Raw genomic sequence first — 23,499 nt, 5'->3', positions numbered from 1 at the left:
CAAAAATGTATGCAAGCTTGCACACAGATCACTGAAAGCATCCATTCACATTAAAAGTCCTTGAAACATGTGTATACACACGTATGAACATACAGGCAGATGCAGGTGTACACACACACACACACACACACACACACACACACACACAGTTATTCAGACCATGTCATGTGTGAGGTAGCAGGGAACCAAATAACTCCAAGTCAGCATAGCACCATGCTCTCAATAGCTGCATTCCCCAGAGTTAACAGTGATTTGTTCAGCTGTGATGATCTCTTACCGATAGCTTTATCTTTACTAACTTTCCAAGTCAACGGTCCTTCGTGGATCATTTTCTTAGTGGTCAGGTCCAGATTCTACATAGAAAAAGAATATAGTTAATAATTCATACTCTGGATCAGGTGCTCCAAGACCAGAGAAGCTGTTTGGAAGGCAGATGGTGGATACATAGTAAGGCCGTACCTTGAACTGAGCAGCGACAGGACTGGCCTGCCTCTCCAGAGGGGACAAGTCTAGCCTGCGCTGATAACGGCTGAGCAGTCGCCGGTGCTCCGTCTCCCTGACGACCTCATTGACAGCTCGTAGTATCCCACGGCAGCACGCCTGTGCCCTCAGCAATGGCTGCAGGTCTGGAGAACCAGCTGTTGTGGGGGCACATACTAGTGTTAATCCAGGAGAAAGGGTGTGTGTGCTTGCCTCCTTGGTAAGCTGGTATGTGTGTGTATACTGAAGTGTTTTCATGGTTCAATACATTGTATGTGAGGGTTTCTATACATGCCTTCTGTGTCTGATGATGTTATCCAGCAGCAAGGGGTATTTGGTGAGTCTCTGCATCTCAGACACTAGAAGGTCCTTTAATTGTAGTCGGCGGCAGTGAGGGCTGGCTTCACATTCCTAACACACACACAGACACACACACACGAATGAGCCAAGGACATCTAAGTCCAAATGTGGATTCTGTTGACTGCAACACCAATTTATACCTAAAACAGCATCACTAGAAGTTATGTGCTGCAATAAAAGTCAAATATAAAAGACTGGATAGTCTCCAATTCAAAATATGGGTCAACCAATTCACAACCCAGCCCACTAACAAATATGGCAGAAGCTCTAGTGTTTGTAGGTTTGTCCAAAGGCTTTATACCTCTAAAAAGTGTTACCTGTATAAGGTGCGTGAAACGTGGGTCTTTGCGTTTATTTTTAATGAGCTCCAGTGCCTGACTCTGCTGACTGCACAGGTGAGACACCTGCTCCTGGAACTCCTCTCCTGCAGCGTCTTCAAACTAACACGCACACACACAAACACATGAGCTACTGACATATCAAGTAAAGCAACAAGTATATCCCACACTACACAGAACAACCCCTTCATTTTAGACAGCACCAAAAGATGATGTGAACTAGAAAGGGAGTAACACTAGCCAGCTCACTCTAGACACCATGATGTCTCCGATGCCTTGAACTATAGAAGAGTCCCTCAGCCTCTTCATGGACTCACATAGATTCACTGAAACACAAATGCAACGCCACAAAACAGAATCTGTTTAAGCGAGCCAGTGTATATGTGGTTTGTTAGAAAGTTGTGTCAGTGGGCAACAGAACTCTACTTGTGTCATGAAGGCCACCGCAGAAACAACATGTACAGCCTCCAGTCCATACCTGCTCACAGTAATGGCATGGTGCCGATAGCTGATATTGTTCTGTCATTAAATTCCCAGTTTGGGTGGGTTTTACACTTCTTTAATCTTGATTATGATTTAGACACCAAGTAGGCTTCAGAAATGTAGGTTTGAAAACACACTAAGACAAATGGAGCGGATTTGCACGCACACACATACGCTCGCACACAGAGAGACTGACCATGAAGACTGTAGACCTGGGGCAGGTTGGGGAAGATACCGGAAAGTTCTTCGACGGTCAAAAGGTTCCTCCTCTTCTGGAAGAACACCTGATCGAGAACCCCGAGAGTCCGCAGGTGAGATGCTTCCGTTGTGAACAGCTCTGAGGAAGAGGATATAGCAAAGTCACTACAATTTCTTACAAACGTTACACAATTCAGAATTCCACATTTTCATGAGTCAGGATAGAATTACCATATGTGCATAATAAATAGAATACTGTATGTTCAAAAGATTTAGTTGCTATTTAGCTTAAGTTAGATCAGTAAATAACTTTTCATTTTACATGTTAACTGTGTACTGGGAGTTGTCTTTTATAGTCAGTTGCAGACTAAACCATTCATATAGGATTATATGATGGAAAGGATTAACATGATTATATATGAATCATTACATATGAATCACATGATAATACATGATCAAATAATATTTTCCATCACACAAGCAACTGAACAAGAAGGTCGGTGTGGGCCATGGCGACCCCAGCAAGTACTACAACAAGGAGCTGAAGCTAGCCAAGTCGCTTGCGCTTGTGCTTGTGTTGTTTGCCGCCAGCTGGCTCCCACTGCACATCCTGAACTGCATCACACTCTTCAGCCCTGGTTGCGAGAAGCCCATGTTCCTTCTCTACATCGCCATCCTGCTCACCCACGGCAACTCCGCCGTCAACCCCATCGTGTATGCATTCCGCATCAAGAAGTTCCGCACGGCGTTCCAGCGGCTCTGGAAGCAATACTTCTGCTGTAAGGAGGCTCCTCCGATCGACACACAGATGAGTGAGAGACTAGACAAAGATCACTTCTGTCCTGGTACTCCGCTGGAGCACAACATTTGACTGGATCCAGGGGACTTTCTGAGCAAACTGAAATGCTTGCTTCTATAAATCATGTCTATTTTGAATGTAATTCAGTGCTTTACTGCAAATGCCACTGAGTGCATTTACCCCTGCAAAGGGAAATAAGACTCCTATGTAAAATGTCACGTAAACGTTTATCAGTGTTCGGCTCTACATCGCACAAAGCAAAACCCAGATTAATTAATTAATTAATCTGGGCAAATGAACAGCTTTATCAGATTTCTATTTTTTTTTTTTTATGTCAGTGTAAGTGGAATATGGGCTCTCTTGTTCTGCAGCCGGGCAAAGAGGACAAGGTTTTAAGATCAGGTCCATTGTAGAGAATTCCCCCGATTTCACTGATCCCATATAGCAATTTGTTTGTTTGTTTGTTTTTCATATGCTTTTTTGTCCTTTTTTACATAATCACATTATTATTATTGTGCATGTGAACACTTCAGTTCACTTATTGACAAACTGATTTTTACCAGTAATCAGGATCTTGTAGATGTATACATGCTCAGAGTGTGCTGTTGTCAGAGTCTGCTCCCATTGTAACTTATTATGAAACATTATAACTCCACTGGGACAAGAGGGGGAGGCTAGAATATGGAATTAAATCATTTATAGTGGCAAACAGATATGTGGTGTACAAGACATTTTTAAATAATTCTTTACTCAGTGATCAAAGTAGTTCTTTCTAACTAGTCCACAGGTATCATACAAATATGAAAAACAGTATTCTTTGCACCACTCTGCTATCCAAAGTGTGCAATCATGATGGTGCATCATCTCATTATAAAATATTATTTATAGTCATCATGATTTTTTATTTATCAGAACACACTTAAGAGTAACTTTGAATGTGTACAATATACATTAATAGTAGTTAATTTCAAGCATTTATTTGATACTAACTTCAAAATGCAGTTTTAATGAGGATATGTTAGGAATGTTAAAGACAATGCACACTATACAATTATATATATATATATATATATATATATATATATATATATATAAAAATAAAAGGGCTGCTCATTAATCACATAAAAATACAAATTTGGTTTCCACAATAACTACTCACCAATGATGTACTTCATTTATTCATTTGCCTACTACATACAATGAAGTATTTATAGTTATGACATTGCTTAAGAATTGCACTAATGGAACAATACATTTATATAGTCTGACATTGATTAATAGCATTATAGGCCATTATAGTGTAGCATTTCTAATAGGCAAAATTAAGGCCATGCAAACGCACACAGACATTTCCCAAACATTTTATACAGGCACCAGAAACAGGTTTTTACATCCAGATTTTGCCTTTCAGCTCTGTGTTTGTAAGGGAGGAGCAATGCATGCAAGTAAGTAGTGCTGGATGACTTCAGGAAATGATCACTTAATTCATGTTTATTCAGCTCTTGTCTCCACAGGACATCAACTAGCCCATTTGACTTTTTTTGTAACTGCTGTATAATTTATGTTGTATTCAGGGTTCAAACGTTAAATAATTATATAATCCAAAACAGTAATATTCAGTTATACATTTTCTCTAATTTAATATCCCCTTTGCTATAACATTCAAATGAATACTGGAGCCATGTATTCTGGAGGCATTGTAAGCTTTTTCAGTATAGTAGCCAACATGTAGCCATGTTGAAAACAAAGCTTTCTCTATGAAACACACCAAGACTTGGACAAAGTCACCAAGATATTTATGTCCTCTCTGACTAAAGCTTGTCAGTAATGCACTTATGAAGATGCATCAACCATAAAAAAATAAAGTGAAATCATAACTAGGAATTTTTTTTAACATACCATTTTTTTTTTATACTTGACTCAGTGTTTGCTAGTGTTCCTCACTTTATTATGTTTCATTAGCTCTCTGCCCAAATACAGTGTGAATGAAGGAATCACACCAGTATAAAGTACAGTATGTACATAATTGTTGGTAAACAACTGTGGGATTGCAATCAGTACAATTGTACATTATTTCTTATTTCATTATTTCTGAGTAAATGGAAATAATGAACTAAGTCTGTTTCTGGTTTTCACTTTATTTGTGCCTTTTATCCTTATTCCTCTGCATGCGTTTAAGCATCTCTGCTTTCTTGAGACACTGCTAAGACATAAGGTAATGCTCCAATGGTGATGGTAATGATGATGATGTTAAAATAATAATAATAATAATAATAATAATAATAATAATAATAATAATAATAATAATAATAATAATAATAATAATGCCTGATCAACAAAGCTATGAAGGTTGGGTGTAGAACAGTAAGGAGCCCGGCAGAAGAAGATCTGATAGAGCGATTGGGTTTGTAGTCAAGAAGATCAGATAGTTTAGGTGTTGGACGATGGAGAGCTTTGTATTTGAAAAGGAAAATTTGAAATGAATGTGGTACTTAACAGGAAGCCAGTGAAAATCCTGGAGGATGGGTGTAATGTGCTGGTGTACCTGGGATTGAATGAGAAGACAGGCAGCAGATTTCTGACCCATCTGAAGCTTGTGAAGGAGAGAAGGGCTAATGCCTGCAAGGACAGTGTTTCAGTAGTCTGAGAGGCTAGAGATGAAAGCATGAATGAGAGATTTATTAGCAGACGGATTTTGGATTTTAGTAATATTACAGGTGAAAGAAGTACATCTTAACAGTAGCATGAACATGGGTGCCAAGTTCAAGTTCAAGTTCGGTTTATTCGTCACATACATAGTCATACACAGTATAACACGCAGTGAAATGGTGGAGAGTGCTCTGTCCAAACTGAGGAAGAGAACCAGGGGTGCATAGAGAAAAAAAATATATATACAGATAAATATATATTTTCTATGTATGTACAAAATATATTAACAATGTATGTACAATATATGTATATTATGATTATATACACAATGTACAATGTACAAATGAAAGAATTGCACTGAGGATAACACCCAGGTTTCTAACCAGGGGAAGGGGACATAGCTATATCATCAGTGGTTAGAGTGAAAGAACCAGTTTTACTCAGGATTGATTTTGAGCCTATGATAAGCTCGGTCTTGTTGCTATTTAACATAAGAAAGTTGTGTTTCATCCAGAGTTTAATTTCTGAAAGATATGCTTCTAAGTGATTGAGTGGTAGATGTAACTGATTTGGTCCTGAGAAAGATCTGGGCTTAGCGATGGAAGTCCAGTTTGAAATGATGTTTGATATGTCTGAGAGAGAGTATGTAAACTGATAGAAATTCAACTGAGGTATAGGTGGTTCTTGTACAATGCTTGATTTTATAGTTTCAGAAAGGCCCAAATAAACTGCTTCTCACAAACTTCCACAGGGCATAATTATTAATTAACTCTTTAACTCTAAAACCAAGCATTTGACAAAAGCACCTAAAAAATTTTAACTACTCTGATTGCTAAATAAAACAGGCTTTTGGGGTTTGGCACTGGTCTATTCCTTTTTTCTCTTATTTAGGTTTTATTTTACCAATATCCTCTATTTACTGAAATCTTCTATCTGCTGCATGCTCTTAATAACTTATTAAATACTAGTTGCGGAGGAAGTCTATTGTGTTTGACAGCCATTTCAGAAACGCCCAGTGTAAAGTCAAGAAAGGCAGACGTGCGAAATTTGCATGACCCACATTTCATTTAGTTGACGAATTGGTCAAGTGTGGCTCATTCAGAATAAATGCGTTTTATTGCCCTCTAGTGGATAAGCAGAGAATAGCACCCTACAACAAAAACGTCAAGTAATTCCTAATGGAAACAACAGGCCAATAGAGCACAAAGGAGTAAACCCGAGTTACCTGGTTGCATATATAACTCTTGGTGTCAATACCAAAGTCAACTTTGCATCATGCTTCTACCTAGCTATATGTTTTTTTTTTCACGAAAGGCTCCAACACACGTTTCTTGATTTCCTACTACAGTGATCCCTGTATTTCTACAGTAGTCTAGATCATTGGTATATTGGACTCTAACCTACTGTACTGGGAATACTAGGACGTATTCTATGAGAAAATGACAAAGCACTTTTGTAAGTCGCTCTGGATAAGAGCGTCTGCTAAATGCCGTAAATGTAAATTTACTGGAAGAAAACATGTTTATTTTTATTAGGCGTTATTAACCGTCAAATGTCTACCATAGGTGGTGGCACGTATTTAATATATCCCTGAAGTGATTTTTCACAGCAATGTTTGGATTTGCTTAAGGTAGACTAATTGTAGGATTCTGTGTAACTTTGTTGCATGGACTATATAAAACAGGTCTACATTTATTGCATTACATTACATAACTAGCTCCGTTGTGAATGTAGTTTCATAGGTAGCATCTTCGTCAAAAATATAATCGATAGTTGTTGTTTTTTTTTCCACCAAGGCTGTACGTTTCCGAATTTGATGTAAAACATACTTATAGAAAAGAAGAGAACTGGTAATTTAAGATAATTTCAAAAGCATCGAAAACAAAAGAAAAGCATCGGACGTAGTCTAAAGATCCTATCAGAAACTAATAAAAAAATAGCAGCTAAATAGACACTGACATGAGATGGAGTACTGTAGCTTTAACGAAAGCATCAGCGGACTATTTTGTTGTCTTGGCAGCCCAACCAAATCAACGAAACGGGGATCCTGGCTGTGTTTTGTAGCCAAGATATAATTTTAAATATTACATTGTAAATGCTACTGTGTTACTTACAAACACTACAGCCAGCAAATGACTTTTGCCGCTGTGTAGTTAGCTCGCTAGCTAAGGCAAATACACTCAGCACTGATGGCGTGTTTGGCTTTACACCGTCTAACGTTAGCTAACCTATCTATCCTGGTTCATTAGGTTAACGCTAGCTAACTAGCTACTTACAGTTGCACTGGATCTGACTGTCTAGGTTTTATTATTGTAGCTACTCCGTAACAAAAAGTAATCTCAGAATTGTATAGGTAGACCTAATATACCTTCAAATACTTTATTACTTTGACGGTAATAGCATGGAACAGTCACACAAGAGAGTAGTTAGCGCTGGGAAGGCGAAAAACAAGCTACCCTGGGAGAGGTCTTTCCTCCCATGTTTAGTAAACAAGCAGCCTTGCAGTGCATCAAATGCAAAGTTATCTGATAATGTGAATGATTGCCTCATGAAGTTAATTTTACATGCACACACAGAATTACAAAAAAGGAAAAATAAGGTTAAAAATTAGAGAATGTACTATTTTGAATGCAGCTCCAAACTCAACAAGCTACTTTACCTTTTTTTTTCTTTATGTAGCTGTGAATCTTATTTATGTGTGTTAGGCTACAAGTTGTTTTCTATTCCATATTCCAATTTCCATCAATATATTGTAGTATTTGTGTGAAACCACCAAATTGATAAATCTTGGAATAGCCTACTGTCTTCTCCCATAGCTGTATTGGAAGGATTTAAAAATGAAAGAACCTGAAATACTAAATTGCAGTTGAATAAAATAACCTAACCTAAACTTTGTATTCTTTTAGACAGGATTAATGTACTGTCAGGTGTTTTATCTTCAAACTCAAGTCTTCACCATATCCAGATTCCCCCCTGATTTAACAGACTGGTCAGAGAGTAGGACCTAACAAATAGAAAGGATTCACTAGAGAGGGTCGGTTGTCAGAGAAAAGAGAGACAGTGTGCTGTTCTGGTTACAACCTCCCATGAAGCAGAAAGGGACCAGTGGGTTAAAAGGGTATGACATATCTTGTTCACCTGAAAGTAATTCATGACATGTGCTGACCCCAAAACTCTTTGGTAAACTGCACAACATGGGGCATTATAGTAGATATAACAGGGAAGATAAAAACACTTTCAAAATCGCAGACACAGATGTAATCAAACGCCTAATGTTCCAAGCATTAGTGCAAGATGTTTAAAATATATTTTACATACAGCTGAATTGGTAAAGCTAGGTATCTATCTTAGATTAATTTTCTTGCATGGTGTAGCTAACATTATAACATTGACTCACACTAAAATGATCTTTAAAATATCTACAAAGTGTTTGTAACACTACATGTTTCTTGGCAACATATCTACAACATTTAGTTTCCATTGTTAGAAAGGTTGTCTTGTTTGGCGTTAAGAGATAATTTATCATATTCCCAAAGCAGACATTGTGATAAAGGTCTCACTGTTCCCTGTGCCTGCATGTGAAGTTTGTCTTAATTAAGCTGTTGAAACCTTAGGGAACTGTTTCTTCCTTGCCACTGAAAATCACCTTGCGTGTTTACTTCAAGCTCAGCGAGGCAATGGCATCCTGTTGACTTATTTCTCCTTTGTAAGCACGCAAACAGTAAAAAGGTGGGGTTTTGTGCAAAACATATGTAACTGTTTTTAATAATCTGGGGTCAGTGTGTGCTTTTCTAGAGTTGTTTCACAAGCATTTTAGTGAAAAATATATTCAAACTGAATTCTATCCAATCTATCTCTCTAATGTCTCTAATAATAGGGCCGTGTGGTTTTGCTTATGGAAACCAGGCAGTTAGACAGTGTGTCGAATGTTTAATGAAGGGAGAAGATTATGAAGTCTTGGGTAATGTTATCACTGTGGAATTAGACACCCGTCTTGTTTTTATACCTCTTGGTGAAAAAAAATGACCCCTGAGAAGTTCTGATCAAAGGAATCTAGAAATTTTATAGACAAAATTTAAGATATAACCAAAGATGAAAGTTACAGCCTTACATTTCTTACATTACTGCCCTTCTGCAGACCTGAACTGTTTTGCCTAATGTGTAAGTTTTGAGTCACTTCATTTTTATAACATGACCCCCCCCCCCCATTATTTTTCATGTTGAACTGTTTCAGTACTATTTTCATTGTAATTTAGTTGCATAAAATTGCACAATGTCCTATACATTTTTGTTAAGAAAGCATTGTGTACTGAGCTACAACAGAACAGATGTCCAATTAAAATAAAGGAATATCATGGTTAGCTACATGCTTACTTATAAATGTTCAATAATAAGGGACTGTTTTTTGTTGTTGCTGCTTTAGTTTAGTGTGGAAGATCTCACTACCTCCTTGAGGCTGAATCAGTTAGTTAGCCAACAACTTTAAAAACGACTAATACGTTAAAGTTAAATACAAGCGGAAATATCGTACCTACTCGGTTAGAACGCATTGGCTTCTGATGAAACGTTAACACATTGAGTGAGCTGGCTAAAATAGCTAAGTAGCTAGCTAACAGTAATGTTTATTACCGCCGTAGCTAGGTTAGCTAGATAGAACCAAGTTAACGCGATTATACAGCAAGGAGACCATAAATAATTGTTAAGCTACCAGCACTTTAAGAAAACCATAAACATTCTAAGTATCTTGCTAAAAACGTTTACTTCTTAGTTCTTTGCTCAACCTAGCTATTGACCTTCACAAAGCTATCTAATAATACTTAAGTCAAATGTTAAAAATCAGAAGGTCATTCACAGTAGCTGCTCATGGCCGAGATCAAATCACCTGTCTGAATCCTGATGATGCTAGCTAGGTAGCTAGCTAGACGGGTACCATTAGCTTGATGACATGCTAACGGCTCGCTATTGTGGTTAATGTTCGCAAGCTCGCTAGCTAACTACAGTTGCTGCTAAAAATAAACTTTGCCAGGATGTGCCGACTGTCTATGTAACGTTAGCAACAAACTAGTCCAGCGCGCTCTACTACAATCAAGCAGTGTGAAAATATTACGAAACTGATGTTAATTACCTGTATTCAACCTTTTGGATGTGCCAACGAGGTCTAATGTATCGCAGTAGCGGAGATCAACACGCTAATGACAGAAGCCTTGAGCGTTTGTCAGGAAAAACAAACACAAAAGAGGTTCTGTCTGCGTAACTTCCGGGAGAAGGGTGCACTAAATAGCACTCCAGAAAAAAAAAACAACCCAATCACATTACCATTTCAAAATGTGCATGTCACAAATGTCATTTTCCCTATATAGTATGTGTTTATAATTCAATTTGCTTTATACCACGCGCCTCTTTCTCTTTAATCTCTGTTCCACTACACAATAAGGTAGTGGTGTGATTAGTTGTGGTAGGCTGTAAGAGCTTCTTTGTGGATGTTGAGACAAGATTTGTTTTTGTTATTGATCTTTTTCATGTATATACAGTCTTTGGCATATGATAACTGCTGCTGGAAACTAGAAATGTAATATATTTCAATCGCCTAGCATATTTACATAACTGTTCTGTTAACTGAGTGGTACAATTTTTATACTATACTGATCGCACATCAGACTGGAGCATATTTATGCTAGATTCCAGTTTGGCATGGCATGAATGAGAAAGCATGATTAGTCTATCCAACATGCTGTTTCATAAATTGTAGTGTGACGAAATGTGTGCATTTGTTAGTGAGGGCAGAAGTTAAACACACAGCCATGTTGCATGAGTTACACGTCATTGTCACTAATTACTTGGGAATGGGCCACCAAAAAATCCAGCTAGAAGCAGCCCTGTTATCAAAAGCGTATTGATGAAAGACTAGAAAATAGCTAACCCAAATACAACATGCACACTACAGTATAAATGGCAGTATATACATTTCACTGGGGATAAATATCAAGATGTAGACGTATACAATATGTAGAAGTAAATGAAACATTTTACAGTATACAATTCTATTTGCAAAATGAATTAAAATTTGTGACATGTAAGGTACAGTTTTGTAAACATGACAGTTCACTAGGCTGTGTGAATTGCTTCAGCAGTAATTACATTTCTAAGTTTTTCCTAATTCCTAATCACTATTTGCTCCTAAATGACTCCTTTCTTACTGATATTTTGATCTCATTGCTTATTTTGTTGTTGTGCTGTCTGGTGTTGACCATTTAAGGACAGATACCTCCTTCAAGTCTTGATTCCTCTTGAGGATTCTTTGTTACACCCATAGTTTTACCTTGCCAATGTCACCTTTGGCTTGCTCAGTGGGGGGTCCAGACTCTGACATCAGTAAAGCTGTTTTGTTACAATGAATGTAGTAAAAGGTGCTACAGAAATAAATTTGAATTCAATTGAACTGGTTTTCATCAGGACTGCAGAGGATTGTGGTTCAGCAAAGATATGCCATTGGGAAAGAAACAGGTCAGATGCTGGTTAGTATTGGTTTTGAATGCTTTAAAGTGTTTTCCATTGGGGAGTTTCTGAAATAAGTGACATCCAGGTGAAGGGATTTGCAGAACTTTTGGAGTTTCTAGACTGATGAAGCTCAGCAAGGAATGAGAAAGAGAAAAGAGAGAAAGAGAAAGATGACTTTCTGAGCGCACTCAATGATATGCTGCAGCTGGTTTCTGGACTGTGCATTAGTGGAGCCTAAAATGTAATTAAGCTTTTGATTAAGACATACCTGCGCTTCTGTACTTTCTTTGTAATAGTAGAATCCTGCATCTGAAATGAATTTGCAGGATTCCACTGCATTGACCAGTTTCTTAATGACTAATGAGGAGGGTGCAAGAGGATGCTTCCTGAAGTACATTATAATTTCCACATCTTGGTGGTGTTGAGATCCAGGTTGTTTAAGACACAGACACACTAAATTAGGTATATCTGGGAAAGTTCACTATTGGCTCACTCTAGGCTTAATTCTAAAACTAAAATATATATTTCTTTAACTTCACTTGGGATTCTCTGAACCTATGTAGACCCAGAACTAATGTATGCATCTGGTGTCTACAAAAAAGCTACAGTTCAGAATTACAAAATAACTCTATTTAATACCAAACATAGTTTGGAATCTGGAGGGTTCCATACACCCTGGAACATAACATTGTTTTAGTGTGGATGCAAAAGATGCAAAAGATTTGAAATTACCCACAAACCACGGACATACGAGTGAAATTTAGAAAACCTGCTGAGCTTTTTTTTTAGAGTACAGACATCCATTGGGATTTTATACCATGTAAATGTCCTTAAACAGAGATATGGACGCAGAATAACGTTATTGTGAACAGCTACACATAAGAAGAGTTGTTGTATCGTTATAGGCCATTTGAATGAACATAATTTATGGTCCAATACGGTCAAGCATATTTGGTCACAATTCCCATATTTTCACGCGCGAGGTCGAATCTTCGCGGTTACGAGAACTCGCGTCACCATGGAAGCAGTTGTTTTTTGACATAGTGTTTTTTTGATTCCAGACGATGAACTGTGATGAACGATGGTCTGAGAAGAAAATTCCGAGCAAGTCTATGTGTTTACATATACCCAACTTTCAAGATCGTACTGGAATTCAAAAGAGGAAAGTGCTTTTTATTCTTGTTGGAGAACACAGTCTTTGTAAATATCCTAATTGTCAACAATACTGGACAGTGTTGCTTGAACTGTAGCGTTACTGCGATTGCGATTGCTAACCTAGGTTAACTAGCTTAGCTAGTTAGCTAACGGATTCTTTCCAAGTTGAGCTCCTGACAAACTGACTTGGTGATATAGCACCTATCCAACACGCTGCTGAAGTGCGCTAGCTAGCCAACTGGCTATATTGCTTTTCCAAATCAGTGATTGGATCAATGAGTCTGATCAATGATGATTTATGCGCTAATATCGCCGGAGTTACACGAACAACTCCTTGATCACGAGAACTACCAGAGCCGAACAAATGGGGTAGAAGAGCTGAAGAACATTATTTCAGAGCTGGACTTGAAAACCGTTTCCTCTGACAGTATTGTGGAATTCATCAATTTTTTACGTAGACTTCTGGATGATACAAACTTCAAAGTCTTGTATGGCACTTTACAGGTTATCAGCCTCCTGGTTCAAAACCTGGACTACGCCGTGGACAGACATTATAAACAGATTGTATGTGTGGCCCTCAAAACTTTGGGGGACGCACGGACTGTTCCCCGGAATGAGTACATGAATATTTTTCGTCACCTCATGAGGATTGTAGGTCCACAGAAAGTTTTGGAACTTGTAATAGGACAGCTAAGGCACAAAAATTCCAGAGTCAGAGAAGATGTCATCAACATCATCACAGCTGCTATGCTCACACACCCCAGAAAAGACTTCAATATCCCTAATCTGTGTTCTGTAGTGGCTCCTTATCTTGCAGACAATAAAAAGAGGGTCCGACATGCTGCTCTGGAGCTCTTTGCTGTTTTTGACTGCTGTCTTGACACAGGAAAAAAACAGCTACTCATGAAGGCCATTGACAGGTTGGACTTCACTGGAGATGTGGAGGGACTTATGGCTGCAGTACAGGCACGAAGAGCCAGACATATTCTCCCCCGATTGTCTGCAGATGGTATGGTGGAATACGCACTGGTCATCCCCAAGCCTGGTCAACGGCGAATACCTCAGTTTGGCTCTGGAGCTGACCTGAACTGGGTTATTAATGGAGGGAAAGTTAACAGTGCACAGAGCCACCACACAGAACCAGATTCGGATCGACTGAGTGGCTACGGCAGCTTTGGTTCTCTTACAGATGGCCTCCAGTCACACAAGAGAGTAGTTAGCGCTAGGAAGGCGAAAAACAAGCTACCCTGGGAGAGGTCTTTCCTCCCATGTTTAGTAAACAAGCAGCCTTGCAGTGCATCAAATGCAAAGTTATCTGATAAGGTGGGTGATTACCTCATGAAGTTAATTTTACATGCACACACAGAATTACAAAAAAGGAAAAATAAGGTTAAAAATGAGAGAATGTACTATTTTGAATGCAGCTCCAAACTCAACAAGCTACTTTACCTTTTTTTTCCTTTATGTAGCTGTGAATCTTATTTATTTGTGTTAGGCTACAAGTTGTTTTCTATTCCATATTCCAATTTCCATCAACATTACTTCTTACATTACTGCCCTTCTGCAGACCTGAACTGTTTTGCCTAATGTGTAAGTTTTGAGTCAATTCATTTTTATAACATGACCCCCATTATTTTTCATGTTGAACTGTTTCAGTACTATTTTCATTGTAATTTAGTTGCATAAAATTGCACAATGTCCTGTACATTTTTGTTAAGAAAGCATTGTGTACTGAGCTACAACAGAACAGATGTCTATTTAAAAAAAGGAATATCATGGTTTGCTACATGCTTACTTATAAATGTTCAATAATAAGGGACTGTTTTTTGTTGTTGCTGCTTTAGTTTAGTGTGGAAGATCTCACTACCTCCTTGAGGCTGAATCAGAAAAACTGTGGCACAAACTCTGGTAAGTAAATGTCTCTTTGTTTTCTCTTTGTGTCCTCTATTTTAGATTTGTCCTATTTTCTTACTAGGTTTTCAACATACAACCTATAAATACATGTTGATTTGTATTCCCATGTCTCTTGTGTCTTTTACTGTTTCTGCCTTTACTCATGCTTTCATTTTCACACCTTAAATTAGCAGCTAATTATCTAGCTAATTAGTGTGTGTGTGTGTGTGTGTGCGTGCGCGTGCGTGCGTGTGTGTGTGTGTGTTAATTTATCTGGACATTTGTCCTTGAACATGCCACCCAGACTTGTAACATGTAGGTCAAGACATGAAATGAAAATGTTAACTCATTGTTAAGTTTTAAATGTGTATGAGTACATGGAATACATTGAAGTGGGTTTCTATCAGTATTCGGACTGCTGCTATTAATATGGGCGTTCTTCAGTACTTTTCAATATTCCTGTACTTTATGGAAAAAAAATTTGGCATCATGAAAAATATCCTAAAATCCACACCGAAGCATTAACACAATGTAGCAGTGTGTGGATTATGAAACATGGGAGTAGTATTTATTAGAAACACTAGAGGAAGTCTGAATTTGAGTGTATTTCATGCTCCAGTACTAATTTTAGCAGTGATATGTTTGTAGATGACTGAGTAGAGCACACTAGAGTGGGCACCATGACCACCCACATGCAGGGTGGGTTTACGGTGAAACACATTATTTGTTGGGCAGTTTTGTTTAGCCTAGGATGATAATGCTTCCTACCATTGATATAGAAGCTTAGTATAATACTGGCTATACATGTATATTGATTATAGTTGTCACTTTGTCATTATTTTAACCCGCCCCAACAAACAAACAAAACATTGTCATGTTGCTTTGCTGGCTTCTGATACCACATCTAGATGGCTGCAAACGCAATCATCTATATAACATGGCTTCTTTAATATGCTGGGTGAAACAAGGCCAGTGTTGAGCTCTGGTGTGCTGCAGCGGTCTGTGTGATGTAAGGAATTTGTGATTTTTACCAAGTCCTATTTTAGTTGGCATTGACATTATAAGACTGCAGGCAAGACTAGACTTGAATCTTTTATTGCAGTCTGTTGATAAAAGATCCCACCTGCACTGTTCAAATCCAAGAAGAGCCTACAGAGGTCTCCTGTAAACAATGTAACCATATGATTAAGTTTTCTTAAAATTATGTTAAAGTCTTTAGTTATAAAATCTAAATTGCTATTGCTCACTTTTTGTTTACCGCTTAGTTGTTTTTTGGTATGCATTTGTAGTCTGATGTGTGCCTATTAGTTACATATGCTGAGCTGATGCTTCAAATTGTCCTCAAGTTTCCTGTTTCTGTTTCATTCTCCAGATTCAGTAGAGCCTTTCCAGCCCGATGCTCCAGGATGGAAAAGAGAGACAGTGGGTAGACTTTGTCGAAGCGGTAGCCTTGGTGCGGACCCAGATATTTTAAAAGCAGCTAATCTCAGTGATTCTGACAGAGGTGACTTGTTGATGTTGATTTTACTTTATTTATATATACAAAATGTAGAAAATAGCACATTTGCATAATTTTTGCAATAGATTTGTTTTGTTGTAAAATATTGCTAAATAGAATAATTGGAATCAAGGCATCACTTGACCATAAACTTCACTCACTGAGTGTCAAATGAAAGGAGCTACTGAACATTATTTGCTGCCAAATGAATAGTCATGGAAGATTCTCTTGAGAATAGATGCTCTTTTCCATACAGGTTTGCCCAAAGCCAACCGCTTGCTGTCTGGTAACCCCAGTGTAGAGCGCACCTTTTCAGTTCCTTCCAATCCACCCCCCCCCGGGTCTTTTCTGCTGCCCTCCTACCCTCTGGCCACTCTTCCGGGAGTGCAGCTGACTCCCACCCTGCCTCGTAGATGCCATGCAAACTCCTCACTGTCCATGTCCAATACATGGCCCAACAAGCGAGATACGATCCCTCGTCACAGGGACCCCAGCTCATGGGGGGATAAAACAGGTGAGGGCATAGCTACATTGCTTAGAAAATGTGTCTTTGTTCAGTGGGAAACTGCCAAAGCATTTTTGGCTCTTCAGTATTTAGCAGTGTCAGAATTAAAAATGAATCATACTGAAATATCAAATTGTATTGAAATGTAAGATTTCAGGATTCAATTTAAAAAAAAAAAGAAACTGAATCATTGTTGGGTCACACATTTACATGAGCTCTACTTAATCTGGAATGGATGTCTTGCTTTCAGTTATTCTTTGTTATATCTTTGTGATATCTAATCACATTTTGAGTAAGAACTTGATAGTTGGTAACAAGGATGCCAATTACAGGATGAAAATGTAAACTGTTTACTGTGATTGTAATGCAGCTGCCTTCACTTTTGACTGGTGTGTTTCTCCATATGTGAAGTACACAGAGGTTGATGTGGCTTTGCCTTAAACTGACACTTTTTTACCACCATGACAGGAGTTTTTGGCTTCACTGGTGCTCCCTGCTACCCTGGAGTGACTCTGTCCCCAGAACAGGAGGAGTTGGTAAGAAAACCCCCCAGGGAGCCACTGATTGGGGTGTATGGCCATGCTGTTTCAGCTGGCCATATGGATTCGGAAGAAAGCACTGAGCCAGAAAAAGCAGCGGTGAGACAATGTTCATTTTGTTTTATTGAACAATCTGCTAATATTTATTGATTCCCTTTACTTTAATCTTTCCTAACTTCAGCAGTGGTTTTTGAATGTGCTGTTGATATGGAATGACTTTGTTGCCAGTTTGACAGTAAAATTTTGATAAAATAACGATTTGATAAGATTTTAATGCAAATTGACTCCTACGTTGCATAATTTCAGTCCGGTCCTCCAGGTTCTGATTGACAGTCTTGAATAGAGATGCTATGTGGTTATTCATGTATGTGTATTTGTTGGAGAGGGTAAAGCCGTTTAGGTTTGCAAGGGTTAAGATGCATCAACATCGTCTGGAGCAGCAAGAAGTTCCGCCTATACAGGGGGAGTGGCAGAACATGCAACGATTGAAGCAGAACTTTAGACACATGGCATTTGACGTGGGCTCAGACGACACGGCATCTCTGAAAGGTAACGGTTGACCTCAATGAATGCTCCTCCTCGTGCTTACTGAGACTCATGGAAGCTCTGTAGTCACCATAGCCTGTTAATCTCCTTCCCATCAGATTTGCAGCGCAACGGTAGTGTTCTAGCATCCACGAAGGCTGAACTCCTGGATGATTTGCCCTCGAGCCCCAACAGCACACACGCACCCAGAAGCCTGGTCAAAAGTTTCATTCATCCCAGCCCTCCCACGGCTCCTTCCAGACGCATGCTGCCACGACGCCAACAAGCCCCCAGTCTGAACAGAGCATGTCCACCCCTTTCAAAATGCTCTGGTGAGTGTCACCTGTTATTCTGCGCTTCATGCATGGTCACTGCTCTTGAGTAAATAGATTTGCTCTAAACGCTGTATCACACAATTGTGTTTTAAAGGCCCTGCACAGTTGTTTGTTTAAAAATGCAAAAAAACAAAAAAAAAACCAACCATATATATTCCAAAGAATGTTAAATATTCCAGTCACCTTCCTACTATCATTTTTTTAAACCATAAAACGACATTAAAAAGAGTGTTGTCCTTTTACCATTCTGCTGTTTGGGCGTGGACCTCAGAGGATTCATTGACAGCCTCTGTGTGAAAAGCTATTAGGGATTTTGGTCAACAGCAGAATCCTTGCTGTGTTTAAATAGACTAATCAATTAGAGGACACCACAGTTCGTATTTTAAGAATACATTTATAGCAATATCATCTGTGCATTTATTACATATTGATCATGTTTACATTAAAGCTATTAAGGAACGTTAGCTAACTAGCGTATATTCGGCTGGTTAATCAGGTCTAGCTAACAGGCTTTGACTACGCACGGAGAGAGCTAAACATGGGACAGGCAGAGACTGGTGGCAATTTCAAATAGTGTTGGTGTATCATAACGTTATAAAAAATACATTTGTTGACCCAAATTGCACAAAATTAGCAAACGTTTGCATGTACTAACGTTTTGTTATATTTTCCATTACTTGCTACGGTATTGAATAAAGTGTCGAATGAAAACAATGGCTGTTAATTAATATCAAAGACTTACTAACTTATCAATATTACCTCCAGTAAGTGTGGGGAAAGGTGTTGTGTTTCAGTTATAGTCGGCAGGCAAATCTAGAGCTGTATTGAGCTCAGTTTGCAAATTATTTCACAGTAAAATGCTTGCTACAAACTCTTGTATTGGGTGTCACTTAGACCCCAGAAAGAAATTTGAGCAACCTTGATTTGGTCTTGTTTTCTGGAATAAAATGTAGAGTAACCCTTTTCCCGTTTGTATACAAAAACTGAGCATTTGTATGTACATGTCATCTCTGTTCCTTGAAAAGAGCTATGTGCAGTGATTGAAGTGTAGTAGGGTCAGTTGATTTCACAGTTCATGTATATGCAATATTACATAGCTTATGATTCCCTATAGTCAATTAGTGTTATCTGTGACATCAAAGATAACACCACATAAAGTGTAAGTCCTAAATAGAAGTTAGGCGGTATAGAAAAAATAAAACAATTAGAGGTTGTTTTATGCACTCTACAATGCCCAATAACTACTGAACTGAAGCAGAAGTATGAAGATAATCACATACTTCCAGCTAATACAACATTTTGAGTAAGGAGAAAAAATACTGTGCAAGGCCATTAAATGTAGTTGGCCATCTTGAATAATGTTATGTTTTGCAGTCAAGTTGATTTGAAACAAAGTTGAACTGGTAGCCCTAAAATAAGTAGTCAGTTTGTTTGTGGTGCGGTATTCCTCTTTAGATGAACTCACACCAGGAACCCCCAGGAAGAATCCCCATGAGCAGCTGGCTTTGCGGCCGTTCTCTAAACCGGACCTTGCTGTCACTCAGAGCTTCAGACTGCTTAGCTCTGATGACTGGTAAATCTCATACCTGTAAAATTATGACGCATTTGGCTAGGGTCAAGTAAAACAGTTTAGTAATTTATGATTTTCTGCATATATGATACATATGCTTAGAAATTAGTAAAGTGATTTTATCACTATCACTTTTTTCCTTTTGTCCCCTCTTTCATAATCTTTTTTCAGTTATGATAACCTACTTTTACAGTTTGTGTTTGTCCAATATTTTCATACAGGGAGAAGAAGATTGATGGCCTGATACTCATGCGTAGTTTAGCACGGTATCACTCTGATGTGCTTAGTAGTAGGCTTCATGATGTCTGCCTTGTTCTTAATCAAGAGGTAAGTGACTATATCTGCTCACTATTGCGTCTGACTCCTTGTAACTTCCTGTGAATCTGTCTGATTCCTAAAATTAACCTATAATACCATTAAATTTTTTGTCATACACCATCAGCCTATGTTATTGAGACATTGCTGCCAAAAACTACACAGATCTTTCAGTAAAGTTAGTATAATGCTTGAAATTATTATAAAAATAATTTTCATCTAAGGGCATTTTAGATGCCATATTTAACTGTAATAATGAGTGATGAAGCCATTTCTTGGCATAACACAAGCTGGAATGTCTTCCTTCCCCCAGGTTCAGAACCTACGCTCTGGAGTGTCACGCGTGGCGGTGGTGACCTTGGGAGAGTTGTACTCTGGCCTGCAGAAAAGTATGGACCAGGAGGTGGAAGCTACAGCCAAGGTCCTCCTCCACAAAGCAGGAGAGTCCAATGCTTTTATTAGGCAGGATGTGGACACAGCCCTGGACTGCATGGTGCAGAACTGCACCCCCACCCGAAGCATGAACGCTCTTCTCGCTGGAGGACTCGGGTCAGTTAACTTGCAGTTAGCTTTCAGCTATAGCTTTCATCTAGCTGCAGCAGTCAAGAGGCCAACAAATGAGAGCGCTTTGGCTGCTGTTTGCTATTATTTTCACTTATCCTTTGGTGTTTCGAAATGTTTTTTGGCATTGGACAGTATTTTTGTTGATTTATCCTCTTAAAGATTTTTTTTAAAGCCATCAAATAGAATAGGATAATTTGATTATGCCTTTAGTTCATAGATAAGTGTATTAAGTTACTTTAAAGATGAAAGAGTTAAACATTGCACTGTATACATTGACTAGATTACTACATATTTGTTATTATGTCATACTTTTTTGAGTGCCTTTAAATATTTCCTTCTCTTTTCTCGTTTGTGTTCTCCTCAAAAGTCATTTGAATGCTGCAGTAAGAAAGTGCACTTCTCAGCATTTGGCTACTTTGATAGAAAAGATTGGCGCTGACCGCTTATTGTCTGGGACAAAAGGTGTGACTAATCGAATTCTACCTGCAGTCTCCAAATTGGCGCAAGACTCTTCCCAAGAAACCAGGTTGGTACCAGGATCAGATGGAAAACTATCAAAGCTTTTCACATGCCCAGATAGTAATCTTTTGGTTTATTCTTTTAGTCTCCCAACTATGACACTCTGAAGTCAGCAAATGCAGCTAAATTGTAGAGTAATAGAAGTTTTTTAGACACAGAGTGTCTTGGCAACTGGAATTGTGTCCTGGTAAAATAAATATACTAATAAATATTGGACTCTGCTTAATTGTAGTAAATGTAGTAGACTGGTACAATTTGTTGGTGTGCTGTGAGTCACCCTTAAGTTCCTCCCTCATGGTTCTCTCATGGGAACGGGGCTGTTATTTGTCTCAGGTACTTTGGTCGCCGCATGCTACTGTTCCTTTCGTCTCATCACGACTTTGATAAGATGGTGGAAAAGTACATCCCTACCAAAGACCTGCCCACCATCAGGGCCACTGTCCTCACTCTGAAATCCAAGGTGACAATTCAGCACATATATTTGTATATATGATTAGGATTTTTAATTCCATTCAGCCACTATGCTGTAAGCTTACTGACTAAACAAAGCTTATTCACTAAACTTATTCACAGTATTAGTGAAACCCACCTCAGAGCTGACAAGGTAGACAAATGTTTTAAACAAATACTAAAGTACAGAGCAGTGCAAGGCACCACACATTGTACACAGCAGTATGTATATACAGCAAATATATTAAGCCAAAATCATATATTAAAGATGTCAGTGTACAAAAAGATGAGGCAATACAGTTGTCTCCTAGTAAATAGTTTGTGATCTCCCATTATAATAGTTCAAATATTGTATTTACAGTAAGGTATAGATATTGCACAGTGCAGTCCCAGACCCAGTAGTTAGAAACAAAGTATGAAAGAACATTTGGTCTTCATTATCTGGAGAGTCATCACCCAGTGATGCTGATGTGGATTTAGGTCCCGGGTGAGAAGCCTCAGGATACCCCTTCAGCTCGAGGCAGGCGCTATATCCCTTGCGGTGGAATGAGGTATGCCTCCTCTATAAACCGTCAACCTCAGATTGTCAGCAGGTGAATTTTTAAACAATCAAAGCAAAAAACATGAGTTCCTATTGAAACTGCTTTAATCTTTCTACTTTTTGATGGTGATTATGTTGTTGTTATTGTTGTTGTTGTTGTTTTAAATTTATTGTAACCACATTAAATTTCTTTTTATTACAATAAACCAATCCTTACATTTTCTCTCTTGTTGTGTGTGTTCAGCAAAGATGCCAGCAAAGCACAGGTCCACAGCATTGCAGACAAGACCAAGTACATCAAACAGCTTAAATACACAGACAGGACAAGGTCCAGGTGTGGGATCCTCCCAACTGTACGTGGCGGGCCAAACCACATGACTCGCGGGAGATGAGCGTTCTGTGACACTTATTGCCAAGGTGCTATTTAAACAGACTGTGAGCACACAAGGGGTCACTGACTTATGGCATGAAGCTGAACTCAGAATCAGAACAGAATGACCTCAGCAGCACTCTAGGAAGCCAATCTGATATATTCAACACTTGCTGTCTGCAGAGATGCTGAGAAGTGCTTTGCCAATTCTGTTTGATGTGTTATGAGTTATGCTTAGAGTTATGATGCCCACAAGCTGCTGTCATTTGAGGTGCATTAGTGCTGGAGGACAGGTGGAGTTTAGCAAGTAAATATGGTTGTAGCCATATTATCAACAAGGATAATGGAGTTGAGCCTGTGCAGACTTTGCTAAGATGTTGTGTATACATTTGGCTGTCAGCTGGGCCATGCACTGAACTGACCAAGTATTTTTTCTTTAACTGGAATAAAAAAATGTAAATGTTTTCAAGAATAACACGCTTCATGTGATGTTTTATGGTTTATTGTTTAAAAAATTAATGATATAGAAGTCTATTTTGGTCATGACATCAGTATGGTAAAAAATTAAATACTGGAATTAATTAAAAAAATTAAATACATGGAACAGGATAATCACAACATGATTATACAACAAATTTAATTTATATATCCAAAATGTATTAATTTTATGAGATACAATCTAGTAGTTCCTTTCTGTGATATGAAAAATATTTTGTAAAAGGGTGCTATCTGTTGTAGTTACTGATTCTTATTTTCACTTCTTATATATATATTCCTGTTAGATCATATAGAAAATTGGTCATTGTTAGTATGGCATACTCCCTTGTGTAACCCTTTTCTTTGACACGCCACCCAGCACAATATCCTTAGATTCAGCCTTAACCTTTAGGTCCTTATATGTATTGACACCCACAG

The 23,499-nt window shown here is 38.4% G+C and overlaps 1 protein-coding gene across 1 annotated transcript; it reads left to right on the top strand.

Moving 5' to 3' along the window:
- The first annotated feature begins 13,189 nt into the window (after positions 1-13,189).
- On the top strand, positions 13,190-22,606 carry LOC145655540 (TOG array regulator of axonemal microtubules protein 1-like). The gene is made up of 15 exons (XM_081709058.1): positions 13,190-14,283; positions 14,805-14,849; positions 16,119-16,128; positions 16,226-16,357; positions 16,608-16,865; positions 17,325-17,392; positions 17,779-17,944; positions 18,040-18,252; positions 19,711-19,828; positions 20,047-20,152; positions 20,454-20,689; positions 21,072-21,230; positions 21,557-21,683; positions 22,154-22,266; positions 22,459-22,606. The coding sequence occupies exons 1-15, from the start codon at positions 13,249-13,251 to the stop codon at positions 22,604-22,606; spliced, it is 2,934 nt and encodes a 977-aa protein (XP_081565184.1). The 5' UTR covers positions 13,190-13,248.
- Positions 22,607-23,499: the final 893 nt, after the last annotated feature.

The sequence above is a fragment of the Electrophorus electricus genome, unplaced genomic scaffold, assembly GCF_041902795.1.
Source record: "Electrophorus electricus isolate QZ-2024a unplaced genomic scaffold, ASM4190279v1 Scaffold27, whole genome shotgun sequence".
NCBI classification, from domain to species: domain Eukaryota; kingdom Metazoa; phylum Chordata; class Actinopteri; order Gymnotiformes; family Gymnotidae; genus Electrophorus; species Electrophorus electricus.
Note: the sequence above shows the minus strand (reverse complement) of the source record. Positions and strands in the feature narration are given on the sequence as shown.

What these genes read in the sequence shown, in the direction of transcription:
- LOC145655540 (XM_081709058.1), top strand. Translation starts at nt 13,249, where the DNA reads ATGATGATTTATGCGCTAATATCGCCGGAGTTACACGAACAACTCCTT. An exon ending in TCTCAGTGATTCTGACAGAG is followed by an intron (nt 16,358 to 16,607) that starts GTGACTTGTTGA and finishes TTTTCCATACAG; the next exon opens with GTTTGCCCAAAGCCAACCGC. An exon ending in CTGCTTAGCTCTGATGACTG is followed by an intron (nt 19,829 to 20,046) that starts GTAAATCTCATA and finishes ATTTTCATACAG; the next exon opens with GGAGAAGAAGATTGATGGCC.